A 14446-nucleotide genomic window follows, 5' to 3' on the forward strand; every position below is an offset into this window, starting at 1 on the left:
ATTTAAAAGCAGCATGGTGAAAAAGTAATATGCCTCTGACAACATTTCACTACAGGAAATATCTGTGCCAGGGAGCATCTTACTCAGTGTAGTTTCAATAACCAACACAGTCAAAGTGCCAAATTATTTCTCCAGCCCAGCTACTGTATTCTCAAATCTATATATGATGATAGTCCACCTCAATATTAACACTAATGTCATTGTTAAAAATAATAGCTAATACAAATGTGAAATGAAACTGGTTAATTAAGGTCCAAGCTTAATACCAGATATATATTTTAAATATCACACAGACAATAGAATAACATAAAGCATTTATATTTTTATAAAATGTTATTTCAATTAAAGGAATGTTACATCTTTCAATGATTGAAAAGACATGCATTGAAACTAATGGCAAAAAAATTGGCAACAAGACAAACAAAATAAATGACCGTTTATCATTAACATTTTATTACTATTGCTATCTATACTGAAACACAGTGATAACCAAAAACCATAAAGGTGAAATTAAGGAAGTGATTGGAAAAACAGGACAATGATAAATGGTTTTGTTTGCTTTTTTTTTTTTTTTTCCCACATGACCAAAATGCAGGTGACCCAGAGGGAACCACATTTGGCAGAGGGCTCTAGTCTGTGTCCAGTTCCCAGAAGTAAACTGTCTCTGATCCTCTGGTTACAAAAACATTTCCCATTTCTAATGATACTTATAAACCTTATCAGCATTACAGCAATAGAGCCATCAACCCCATTACCTTGTAGTAAAAAAAAAGCCAAGGTCAACAAATACTTGCATTTTTGTTGATCTTATGATGCATTGCTACTGATATTCAATTGGGCAGTAAACACTGAGACTGTTAAACAGGTGATTGGAAGCTATCATGGGCAAAGAGGACATTTCCAGGTAATCAAACAATCCTGCTGTAAAAATTATGATATGAGTGCATTCATTTTTAGAGGCAATCTCCTCTCAGTCCTCACAAACTGTTTTAAAATGTGTTTTCCACTAGCTCTGTCCTTTAAGAGGTAGAGTGGCAATACGTATTAATACCCATCTGAGGTTGCCTGTGCGGTTATTGAGATTTGAAAAACAGCTGTTTGAAAAATGAGTACCTTTAAAGTTCTTGTGTTCTCACATTGTATACAGCAGCATTTCCAAAACAACAAGGTTCGCATCTACAGAGAAATTTTAAAGTCATCACTTAAAAAGCTGTACTATTGTCACTCTAGGCTGGATGATGCCTCTTGTCTTTCTTCTCCAATCAAAGAAAAAAAAACCCAGCAGGAATCCTCTCAGCAGCTGGAGATGCTTTAGTGATGCCAATATCAAACCACATAACTTTTATCAGCTATTATGCTTTGATATAACCAAATTACTATGCAAACTAGAGATGCGTAACAAAAACATAGACAATGTCACATTGTGCTGACTGCATGCATGCCAGCATCTAATTGGAAAGAAACAGAAAGGTGGAACCTGACAAGTACAAATGTTCTCAATGTTACAGATATATGTAACGCAAATTGATTTATGGTGTACGGCATTAATGGTGGCTTTACTGAGGTAATTTCCAACCACATCACACATGCCCTGACAATAATTAGCAAACTTAGAAATGCATTCAGTGAAACCAACAATTTAAAATAAAAATTGTGCTGGAAAACAGTGTCTGTCTGCATGGTAACATCAGGATGTAAGAAGAAGGATACATTCTTCCAGTCTGGTAAGCAATATTTTCAATTAAACTCTGACTTGGCTAAACAGGGAACTGGGGAATGGCAGGATCTATGATGCAAGCATTATTTATTTTTTTATTTTTTTATTTTTTTACAAATGTATAGCCCAACACTGACTGATGTCCTGTCTAAACTCGGATGAGGGTCATGTTGAACCAAAGCCAATCACATGATAATGTCAGCGGTAAAGGTCAACCAAAGGCATGCTGAAGCTTATACTGTCTGGCTGACTATTAGCTTGTGACAAACTGCCATCAGTCGATGTTGGCTAATGACAACAGCACTCTAGATGATCAATTGCTTAAACCATATTTTCACCTCTCTGTTTGTAAATTATACAGGCTTTATTTTAGGTTTTTGAACATTAAAAGACAAGCACAGTGCTGCTGTTACTGCAAGCAACAAAAGTGTACAGCAATGCCAAGTGCTAGTAACTGTACATTGGCCAACTGTAGAGTGCAAAAGAAAAAGAAACAGATAAATACAATGCAAAACAGTATTCGCTGCTGCACAAGTACAGGCAATTTAAATTAATAATATGCAGCACATACTGGGCAATATTTTCAAAAGTTCGTAAATGATAACTCCAGTGTTAATCAACAAATCGTTATGTAGCGTTGATTTTTGGCATTTTCAAGAGGTTGTTATGCCTATCTCATTATTAAATAATCATGCTAACGTGATTTCCGAGATTATGTTGATTTAAGAAATAATGTTGATATCTTGACGGGCAGTGCTTCTTGCGACTATTTCTTTTGTTTGCGTCAGAATTTAAAAGCAAATCCGTGTTAATTGTCATAATTTATTAGGAGTTCATTTGCACATGGAAAAGGATTTTAAGTAATTAAAGACTATAACTCACCTTGAAACAGAAATTTAACAGACTGCGGCTGTGATGCAGACGATACAGAGACTACCTAGATCAGGGGTCTCCAACCCTGGTCCTGGAGAGCTGCTGTGGCTGCTGGTTTTAATTTCAACCAATCTCTCAGTTACTTAATTGAACCAATTATTGGCTTAATCAGTCAAGATTAACAGGTGTTCCAGATCTTCAGCCACTGATGATGTAAAGACACCTACCTATAAAACCTGCAGGACAGGGGCTCTCCAGGACCAGGGTTGGAGACCTCTGACCTAGATAATTCAATATTTGTTGCTATGAAAATATTTTAGACTTTTATATACTTGTGGTTATGAATAAGATTTGTTCACTTGTTTTAACAATTTGTAACCTTAAGCCCGGAACACACTGCCCGATGACATTGCAGGAAGGGATGCATGGATGCATAAAGTACAGTGGCAATGGGGCGAATCAATAGGTGAAAAGATAAGGCTATGGCAGCAATAAATATCTACAATTGTAGCTAGAACGTAATGCGACATGATCGTGAAAACCAAATATGCCTGGAGATGTGCATGTATTCCCTCTCTCTATTAAGCACATACATACATACATACATACATACATACATACATACATTCACACACAGTATTTCATTGGTTTGTATATAATGTCCGTGCTGATATTTTCTGAAAACAAGACCTGACAGCCCCACGTTGTACTTTTTAACTATTAAGGTCTGATTACACTGTTATTGTTTTGAATGGGTGCAATTGGAATGGAAAAGAGGCACGACCGGAAAACCGTGTGGGATAGAAACCAGAGTGAGTTTTTGAAAATAAATCTCCATCTAGACCAATCAACTGAAGTATTGTTGTGTGATGGTATCTGCGCTATTTATAGTGAGAGATGGTGAATGAAAGACTGATTTTCGAGGTGCAAAAATGCCCTCAACTGTATGATACGTCCCGTCCAGATTATAAGGATACGCTAAAGAAGCAAGACACCTGGGACACCATAGCGGCCAAACTAGACAGGTAAAATATCTGCATTTGTATGCTGTATGCTATATAGTATGCCATTTACCGCTTTCCGCTATCACTCACACTGTAATCAGACCTTTAAACTAAATAAATACTTAAAAACTGCTGCTATAATCATGAATTATTTATTATTAATAGCGTTATCACTAAATTATACCAAATTACATTTTTTATTTAAAATGAAGGTAACGTATACTGTGTCGCCCAAATGCTTATAAAGTCAGCAAAAACATGTTTTCCCTTCGTTGTAAATAAAAACGTGATTTGGTACAATTTAATTATAACGCTATTAATAATAAACAAATCATGCAGCATGGTCCTAATAGCAGTTGCTAAATATTCTGTAAACATTTTGTCTAATAGTTAAAAAGTGCAATATGGGGCTTGCTTTCAAAAGATACCGCCACAGACATGAATGGAATACCTAATGTGATAGAGATCACTGACATGAATTTTGCCTAACGTATTTTTAATGTAATGAGAAAATGCATGATTTGTAGAATTCTCCAAACAATTAACTATAAACAAATTGTGTATTGGGCTGGGGAGGTCTATCGTGATTTTAAAAGCTTAATAAATGTATAATGAAGTGTTACATACATGGTATACATTAGGTGTTGTAATCGATTAAAGATTAATCGATTAATCATGCCTGTGGGTGTTGATCAATGAAAAAAATAATTGATCGATTAATCTAGTCTACCCACGTTGTAGCAAAAAGCAGTGCGCGATTAAAAAATCTAGAAAGATGGCGGAGTACTTCAAAAGATGGTGGCAAATGGGTTACAGGGAGATATACCCAACATTTTGCCATAGCTCAGAATAGTGTTTTTCAGGGTTATTAGGGGTGCGCCAAGACCTGACTGGAAAATACATTTTGCTGACTTCCTGCTGATTGTAAAAGCTCCATGGTAAATGGTAGACTCAGTGATTCTCCAGGATGATTGACTCTATCAACTACCCAGGCAGGGATCACATTTAATCTGACCAACCTCCATCCACAGAGCTTGTGTCGTTTCAGACCTACTGTAGCTCAGCGGCTCGCCCAGGCCTCCTTCATTTGAAAGTGTAGCGGCGGCGGGTTTTAATAACAAATAAAATAAAATACAAATCTAGATTGAGATACAGCTTCAGTTTATAAATGGGGGGTGGGGGGAGCTTAGCTTTTAGTTTAATTTATGTGATTTGCTGCGTGCAGAATGTAAAAAAACGAGCAAACGAGGGTACAACATTTTATTAAACAAATCTTTAATAAAGTTATAATAAAAAAAATGAGCTGGACAAACATTACAATTACTATTCGCAATAGCATTAACATTATTTAAAGACTAGTCACAGGTATACTGTAATAACAATACTGTAATAATAATAGAAAAATCTTTAATTTACAGGGTTTTGCTGTGAAACAATTAAATGGGGTTTTAAATCCTCTATGTCCTCATTTGAAAGTGAAGAACGAGAAAAAACGAGAGCGCAACATTTAAGTGACTAGTTTTTTTGTATTGGTGGTAATACAATTCCGAATAGTGATTGTAATAAGATGAATCCATCTTAAATATATATCATAATTTTATTTTACTATTTATTAGAAGGGGGCAACAATTAAAAAAAATCTCTGAAGGGGAGTGCAGCAAAAAAGAAGTTTGGGAACCACTGGCTCAGAAGGAAGGAAAAAAAGACTACAACTTGTAAGATTTTCTCTTTGGGGTTTTCCTTTCACGGCAGTACTATGAGTTTATCTTGTCATATGTTTCACATGTAAGTCTATTAGTTTAAATCTGTACCATAGCAGTAAATTTACAGTCTAAGTCTTAATTATGGCATATTCTGCTAACTAAATTCAACTAAAATAAAATAAAATAGCACTCAATTCAATAAATTACCTGTTAGTTTAAAGTGTAAATGAAAAACGGCCCAACATATCCAACACAGTATTGGTTTTAGTACAGCTGCCAATTTACACTAATGCATGGCACAGTATTTTATGTATGATATTAAAAGACATGCAAGTAAACATTTTCATTTATTGTCAAATTGTTAAATTAAAGTTCCCTGTAAAACGCTGTGTGTCATTCATAAATGCTTGCAAAAAAATAGCTTTAATATCAAGTGTTACTTTTAGTTGTCTTTCACTACAATTGCATATTATAGCAAACGGATGGGGTGATTAATCGATTAAAAGAAAATGCCAAGATTAAAACCCCTAGTATACATGTTTTAACAACTATTAACAACTACAAACACAAATGACACTTCAAACATGTATTTATAGCCTACAATCGTACATACTAAAATACATACAAAAGCAGATATCAACATAAGAAAGTAAATTCCAACCAATATAAACAGATGGCTTACCACCCCCCCGCCCCATCCAAAAATAAATAAAAAAGTCATTATTTTTTTTAAATCTGTGCCGTCCCACACGCCAGATAATCATAAATCAGCATTGTATATGAGTTATCTGAATAAATTTACATTCTGGGTGACAAAATGCACAATTTTAAATGAAGTTTACAAATTATACACCAAATAGATATTCCCATTATTTTTTATTTAATTTCCATTTGGCTGCTGCTCGCACATGACAGAGCCGTCTCGCTGTACGCTAGTAGTTTCCTTAACATCGAATTATGCTTCCATTCATTTTTCTTGATCTCGTTAACATGCATTTTGATTAACGAGTTCCCCTTATTTAGTCGTTGAGACAGGAAGTGATGTACGTGACCTGCGACAATTAAGCTTTTTAACGAGAAATGCGTTCATTAACAACCTCATCGACTCAATTTCAAAGCATTAACGGATTGATTTAATTAACACATTCTGTTTGAAAATCACTTGCTACTAAAGCTCTCGTTACTATACCAAGAGTTCAATACAATAAAAATCCCGCCCATAGTTCTTTCTGAATAAATTAAACATCTGACATATGCTTGTCAGAGCCTAAACTATGCACTGTAATTTTTTTCTGAATGCCAACTTTAATGGATAAAAATGCAGAACCTGCAAGAACTGTTTTACTTGGCTGATAAAAAGCAGTTCACAAACAGTCATGGTAATTTGCGATGCATATCTAACAACCTTTGTCATCACCTTTTTTTTCGCTGTAGCTTTTTTTGCTTTTTGATCTCTCAGGGTGAAAGAGAGTATGGGAATTTCACTTATTTCTTGATACCTGCATTTTCCTGGCAGGAAATCATTTTCATACATTGCTTGCAGCACTACACAAAGAGCAACCTTTAATCTACACTTCCACAGCTAGCGCAATGAAAAGAGCGAACAGTTCTACAATGGTCGAGAGCTTGAGAACTGCGGTCATAATAATGATTTGTTTTCTTTTGGCCTGTAAAGTGCGTTACTCACAAAAACTACGTTTCAAGACATAATACCACAAGGAGTCCCCCGAGAATTGCCTAGTTAAACAAGGGCATACATATATGAATCATTCAAAGCAGTTAGACTCATAGAAACTCCAACTAATTAAAGATAGTTCTTTCTGTGCAACTGGACAACAGTGTTTCAGTGACAGGGGCAAGGGCAAGAGGGGATGTGGTTTGACTTGAAATTCAGCAGTAACTTCTCACTGTTGCTAGCTACATTTGTATCCCATGGGTAAGAGTTACCATCCTAATTTTGCCATTAGGGACAACTAGGAGTTGAAAACATGTGTGTATTTTTACAACAATAAAGGGAAAAGTTGACACCCACACTAAACACACTGACTGAAAGAGGCAAACACACAGCCAAGGGTGCTTGAACTAGGGTTGCTGGGGGTGTGGCACCAACCCCTTGGCTTTGCATGGCTTCCATCATATACAGGGGTTACAGTTTTGCTCAATGGCTTTCAGCACCCCCACTTTAAAAATTGTTCCAGTGCCACTGCACACAGCCATAGTTTTGCTACTATAATCAGAGAGAACTGAATAAGATTTCCTCATGCAGGAAAAAGCAGCTTAACAAAAATTAAAAAGAGCAGTTTAAAACCACACAAACGTCCCAAAGAAAATTTTTAAGAAGTAATTATACACTCTTTAAAAATACAAATGTAAGCAACAAATGAAAAAAAAAATGAATTGGGGATAAATGTAAACTTAAAAGAGGTAACTGAATTCAAGACAGAAAAAAATATTGAATGTGCTCAGCTGTAAAATGTGTATTGTTGAATGAAAAATTGTTTTTATTAATATGCAAAACAACTGGTGAGTGGGGTGATAGAAATTGGAGTTTCAGTCTTGTGTTTTATTTTTCTAGTTTCATTCAGAAACCAGCCTGAAAACTGCCAGGAAACAATATGTATTAGGTGTGCCTGGTTAGGCGGACTAGAAACACAATAATATCAAGAGTGAAAGCAAGTGGAAGAGAAGGAGACATTATAAAGGTCAGTAAGAAAGCTATCTTTATTTTACAAGGGGAGGTATGACAGTCCTTAAGAGAAAATGAAGGGAAATAATATATATTTATTTATTTTTTTGGGGGGGGGGGGCACCCCACTATAATTAGAGCACAGGTGACTACCTTTTTATTCTCTGTTCAATTTCAGCACTGGACAGGGGAATAGGTAAAAATGATGCAGTAGTGTAGTTTATTGAACCAGCTGAAAATAAAAAATATAATTGATAAATATCTTATCTGTCTCATACTAATAAACTTTGCCTCTATTTTGATGTGATGGCAATCTGGAAAGTAAAAACTGACAGCAGTTTCGAATTTCAACCAGAAATACTTATTTTTTTCAAATGAAAATATCCTCTTGTTTTTCATGGGGGGGTGGGTTTGGGGTGGGGGGCGGGGGCGGGTGCAACATTAAAGCTGAGCCATAATTGGAAGTATGTGAAAAATGAAGTGTCAGTTTGGTCAATAAAGAGCAAAGGTCAAAGGGAACTGCAACCCAAACTCTGTACAAAATGTGCTCATTAAGACATCCAATCAGAAGGCACTTTCCCGCTTATCCCATTTGTCATCAGGCATCTGACTGATTCTAAATGCCTGGGTCTGTGCTGTTATTACTTTCCTTCTTCATGTAAAAAGGAGAGCTGGTATATAAATTGTTGCTCAGTCATCTGGAACATAATGTGGTCCTTTTTCCTCTCATCCAGTTCTGCCTGCTGGCTGTGGAGGCCTGAAACAACTGCCTTGAGATTCCCTTCAATAATAAATGACGTTGCTTTTTGCCTAGTTTGCTTGAACTATTTACAGGAGACAGAAAACATTGCGTCTATTGATAACATTTCATAAAGCCCAAATCAGAGGAATTAGCATTTGAAAGAAACAACGCCTTTTATATATTTTTGTATGTTTTTCTTTTTATTCTAGTTAATCTTTGAAATCATTAAATATCCCCAAGTTTGAAAATAAAAATAAAAGAAGCCAAAAGACAACAAAGTTCCTGTTAATTTATACTGCATGTCAATTCTTAGTAAAAAGCAAAAGACAGATTCCACATTGCTATTCCATGCTCAAGGTCTGCTGGTCAAGAACTGTGCTGCTAACAAAGGCCATCACTGGGTAATCTGCATTTTATAGGGTTTATCCCACTTACTGGGATCCCACGAAACATCTTTATAAATATCTGTGGCTAGCACAGCATTCATTGGTACTGTAAACAGAGCCTTAATACTGGCTAAATGACACAAAACTGTTTGGGCCTTCACATTGCCAAAATATTAATGATTTATACAATTCTAATTTGAAAATCAACACCTACTGCACTGTATCTGGTTGAAGCAAGACATACTGTCTGAAAAATCAGCTGTATATATCAGTTGTGTATATATATATATATATATATATATATAGACAATATCACTAAAAAACACTTTACTCTAAAGTAGCAATACACAAATAGGAGTCCTTCTGAGCACTGTTATACCACTCTAAACTGTCCATAATGATACAAGAGTCTCAAGTGAAAATGTTTAGAAGGCCAAAGTCCCTCAAAAGATCAGAGTTAGGGGTGTACGTTTTATTAGATCTCCAAAAACAAAACATGTTTTCTTACCTTGTTCACTGCTGTTGTCCCCACTGTGTGATGTGTGTCCCCCACTGGAGGGTCCCGGCGTCCCACCAGAGCGTGTTGATGCTGTGTCATCATGATCTCTGTTCCATGAAGTCTGTGGGGACGAAATTAAAGTGTTCAGCCAACAGACACAACTCAGGGGATGCTTAGCTGCTTAGGCAGCCTGGTAACATTAGATAGTAGAACAACAACTGTTTGCACAGAAACCACTGGAGAGATATCAGATTTTTTCTTCTCTTTCTCTTGTCTTTATATGCATTTTCAGGAAAAATAAAAGTCTGCTCTACACTATAAACACTTAAACACTATCAAATATCTTAATCCGAGGCATCCCTTTTTTAAATGGCCTTATTTGTTATTGTATTTGCTTTCTGACAAATTAAAATGACAAAAAAAGAAGACATACATGTCAACCTGCCCAGCTAAGATGGGTTACCATTGAACTTTACAAGTCAAACAGGTGTGAAATAACCAGGCTACCTGCATAATGGACCAGCAGTAATGTTTATGTTTCTTTATCCCATCTAATACTTACTAATCACTGTGGCTAACTCTGAGACAACAATTCCCTGTCCATCAATTATAAAAAATAAAAATAAAAAACACAGTATATTACCACAGAGAAGCAAGCCATTGTCAGCAGGTAAAAATTAAACAGATGCAATAAAAGCTCAAGTTGTTTGATTCTGACTATGTGTTTAGTATCAGGAAACCTTGCAGTTCAACAAAGCTGCTCAACAGGAGCATGGTGTGAGAAGCGGCCTGGTAAGACTTACCAGGCCTCTAAATCATAATGGAAACCAAATAAGAAAGAGCTTAGAAAAAGAAAACTCATTCACAATTAAGCTTAGGTCCATAATGGCCAGTATGTGTCAGCTGTTTGCCGGATGGTATGTAGCAAATGGGCCAGACACTGGCATAAAAAGAAATGATGACAACAATGGGTTCACATGGGCTGTGTACACTCAGCCCCATGCAGAGCCTTCTTGTACTATTGAACAGAAAACAGATGTTGCTTCTTATGACTGGGTGCATTGGAAAGTAACATTTGTGTAGAAGAAAATGAATGGAAATTAAAAAAAAAAAAAATAGCAACAACAACCCAGGCAACCCCACTCCCTGTAACTGCCCTTTATTATCAGAAAAAAAATACTTTTTTTTAATTAGCTTTAACAAATAAAAACAAGAAAAAAGGAACACACAAAGCAAAGAAAGGATGTTCTGGCCAGGCAATAGGGCTCTTGTTACCTTAAAACTTGGAAGATATTTTTTTTCTTTTCGTAATAACAGTAGTATTATTTATTTCAAAATATATTATAAATGGGTGTATTTTTTATAACCCAAGGCTTCATTTTATTAATTAAAGTTAAGAATCTGGGTGCATTGGCTCCTAACAATCCACAATGTTTGAGTAATTCCACATCATCATACAGCTCTGACACCCCTTCAAAAAATGTATTCATACACAGCAGAAATATTTTGGCCAGAACTTCTTAGCATATTCAGATTTCATGCCAGCCACTGAAAATACATGAGCTAAAAACCCTCAAAAAAAGTGTATTATACAGCATACCAAAAGAGTGTTGTAAGAGGTAATCTAGAACACATGCTCAGAATACAAATGGTTAAAGCATAAATTTCCAGTTTCTACAATTGCAGCTTTAAAAAAAAGGGACTTGTTTATTCAGAGCTTTGCAAAAAAAAAAAAGAATGGTACAGCACCCAAGGGACAGACAATACCAGGCACAAAGCCCTGGTGCCTCAACATGTAAAAGGATGTTTTTCTATGTGCTACAAATCCCACTTGAAAATATAATTAGAAGAAGAAAATGGCAAAATATTGCATTAACTGTAATTGAACAAAAGACCAGCAAGGCATGTGGGAGGTTGCAGGGGCCCATGGGAGTTCCGGGATGCATCAGACCCTTGGAGTGACATCTCCTGGGCACATTCTATTTATAATGCCCCTCACTTCTCCTGTTGACTTGTGATCTAACTTATAATTAATAGAAAACACTAAGATAATATGACATAAAATGGAATAACACTTTCAGCCACGGCAAAAAACTATGACTATTATACATAGTTTAGAACTGAAGAATTATGTCACAGTGCAGAGGAAACTGTCCAACTCAACACAACACCATAGCTGATATATATTCACTATTCCTTAATGAGCTCCCACTCATTTATTCAGCTTTTTTTCTCCAACCCCCTTCCCCCACCCCTTCCGCTTTTTTTCTAGAGTGCAGGATGTAGATTAATTCAATGCTTAATTGTTTAGTAAATTCAATTTTCCACATTCTATTCTGCATAGCTTTAGCTAAGGTTCTTAAATCTTCAGCGCTGAGCTGTGAGTCCAGTGTTTGTGATCTGAGCCTACCTTTTTTTTCATCACCATTTTCTTCCTCCACCACTTAATTCACCATGAAAAGATTTTCCTTGCTGGAAATTCTGATTCCGCTATGATCTGTGAGGCATTCCAAGTCATTGCATTTTCATTGTGTTGGGTCTTAGATGCTGGGCTCCCTTTTTCTCACAGCTATCTCCATATTATACAGGCACTCATGCAAGAAATGTTGGATTCCCAATTCTTTTATAATGAAATAAAATGTAACAGTCATGAAATATTCAAATCTATCTATCTATCTATCTATCTATCTATATATTAACCACTGCTACTGTCCCATAAACATAAATGGACCTTTCTTATGTCCACATCTTAGCTTCTTTAAAGTACGTACTATTTTGTACTATAACTGTGCTATATTATAACACTATTTTCAAATGAAAGGTACTGTTAAATATTGACATGTAATCTAAATATGTTATATTTAGGGCTTCTGTTTTTCGGGTTTTATTAATTGTATTTTTCAGTGTTTATTTTAGCTATTTTCGAATATATATAAATCTTTTTTTTTTTCGGGGCTTTTGTTTTTTATATACTGTATGAAATTAGTGTTTTCGGTTACTTTCCAAAATGCTTGAGCGTTGTTTTTTTTTCTGTCAAAATATATATAGTAGTAACCCAACAGTACTTGCACACTTAAGTTGTACCTTCTTTCCATTGCTGTCTTCCACAACGGAATCCCAGGGGCACATTCTTCTGGGGGATTTGTGTGTAGGCAATTTTGTACATTTCTCCACAATTCTTTTTTAAATCCTCTGTATCTTAACTGTAATACAGCTTTAAATCCCGCTAACAAGCCTCCATCCTGATTGTAATCTCGTTTTAAATCTCGCAAGCGGAGTCTCCAATAGAAATGTGCTGTCATTCAGTAGTTGGGGCGGGTTTAAAGTATTGAGAACGAATCAATGATAGATGCAAGTCAGGAAGGCGGGACATTGCCCAGCAGCACTTGGAAATGTATTTATTATTATTTTTGTAGTAGGTTTTATGTTTTAATGGGAAAAGGGTAAAGTCAACAGGAATTGATTAACCATTTCCACAGTTTTTTCGGTGTTTATAGGCTATCTACCAATTTCATTTTTTTTTTTTGTATCGGGGGTGTTTTATCGGGTTTTATCAGTTAAAACCGAAAATCAGAAGCTCTACTTATATTGTATGTTGTCTCATTCTGCTAAAACATTTTATCATAAACACTTGTTTGTTTGCGTATTTCTTCCATAGAGACATACAATAAGCATACTAAAACCGATAAGCAGACACCTGCAAGTGCAATCAGTAGCTCTTTAGACAAGTTGAAAATGACTTTTTGTACATGTGTTTAGAGCACCTTTGCCACATTTGGTATAGTTGATGTCAGATTTAAAAAAGACCCTGATAAAAATCAAACAATGGTCATGCAGAAAAAAAAAATCATTGAAAGGCATATCAAACACAACTTCTTTCATTCTATTTAGAATCGAAACACCAAAATCCCTACTGCATTTTCTTGGGTTTCCAAGCTGGTAAGGTAATTTGGTGAATGCCTTTTAGTTAATTATATGTTCTACTTAATTAATCATTTACATAATTGACTACTCAGGTATTGGTCTAAAACACAGTGGAAATCCCCATTGTCATTTCCTTAGGCATTTAAGTTACTAACTATTTAGGTTTTCAACCCTGATCCACAAGTACCCTTAACAGTCCAGGTTTTTGTTTTAACCAGGAGCAAAATAGTTGTTTTAATTATGAATTGTTTTCTAATGCACATAGGACAGCAGCACATATAGGCAACCTCTGAGACTTTAAACAGTGTGAAGATGATTGCGCTTCAGTCAGTGCTAATCCCCAGACTGCAATACAAATTCAAGAAATAAAAATGAAGGACTGGTTAAAACAAAAACCTGGACCATTACGGTTACTTGCGGACCAAAGTTAGATTTACTAACTTTGAGAAAATAACACAGATATTAATATTAAACTGGCCGTTGTAGAACTATAGAGAGATATATATATATATATATATATATATATATATATATATATATATATATATATATATATATATTTAAAATATATATATTAAATAACTATTTTTTGAAGTCATTTCAATACAACTATATCATTCCTAGAAATCACAGTTTGTAAAGGCGGCCAAAAATGTGTTTCTAAACCTTGAGTATGTAAAGAAAATACTTAATTACATAAACTACAGCTAATCAAAATATCAGAAACGCAATGTGCTGCTGAGTAAAATGAATCAGTCTAAACAAACTGTATCTTGTTTTTCATACATTACCCTTTTTCTCATGAAGCATTGTTCTCCCCTTGTTAGCAGCTGTTTATTATGCTCCCCACTGTTGCCACTGCCTATTGTTCAAAATGTTTAGCCTTCTCATAAACCAATTATTTCTTTCATT

The 14446-nt window shown here is 35.3% G+C and overlaps 1 protein-coding gene across 4 annotated transcripts in view; it reads right to left on the minus strand.

The window, feature by feature from the left end:
• Positions 1-14446, minus strand: part of LOC117402978 (homeobox protein Meis1) — a 71632-nt gene that overhangs the window by 46501 nt on the left and 10685 nt on the right. For all 4 annotated transcript variants that reach the window (XM_059024423.1, XM_034004739.3, XM_059024424.1 and 1 more), the window contains exon 7: positions 9620-9731. In XM_059024423.1, coding sequence (XP_058880406.1) covers positions 9620-9731 — 112 coding nt within the window. The remainder of the gene's footprint in view (positions 1-9619; positions 9732-14446) is intronic.

This window comes from Acipenser ruthenus, chromosome 5 (genome assembly GCF_902713425.1).
Source record: "Acipenser ruthenus chromosome 5, fAciRut3.2 maternal haplotype, whole genome shotgun sequence".
In the NCBI taxonomy this organism is placed as follows: domain Eukaryota; kingdom Metazoa; phylum Chordata; class Actinopteri; order Acipenseriformes; family Acipenseridae; genus Acipenser; species Acipenser ruthenus.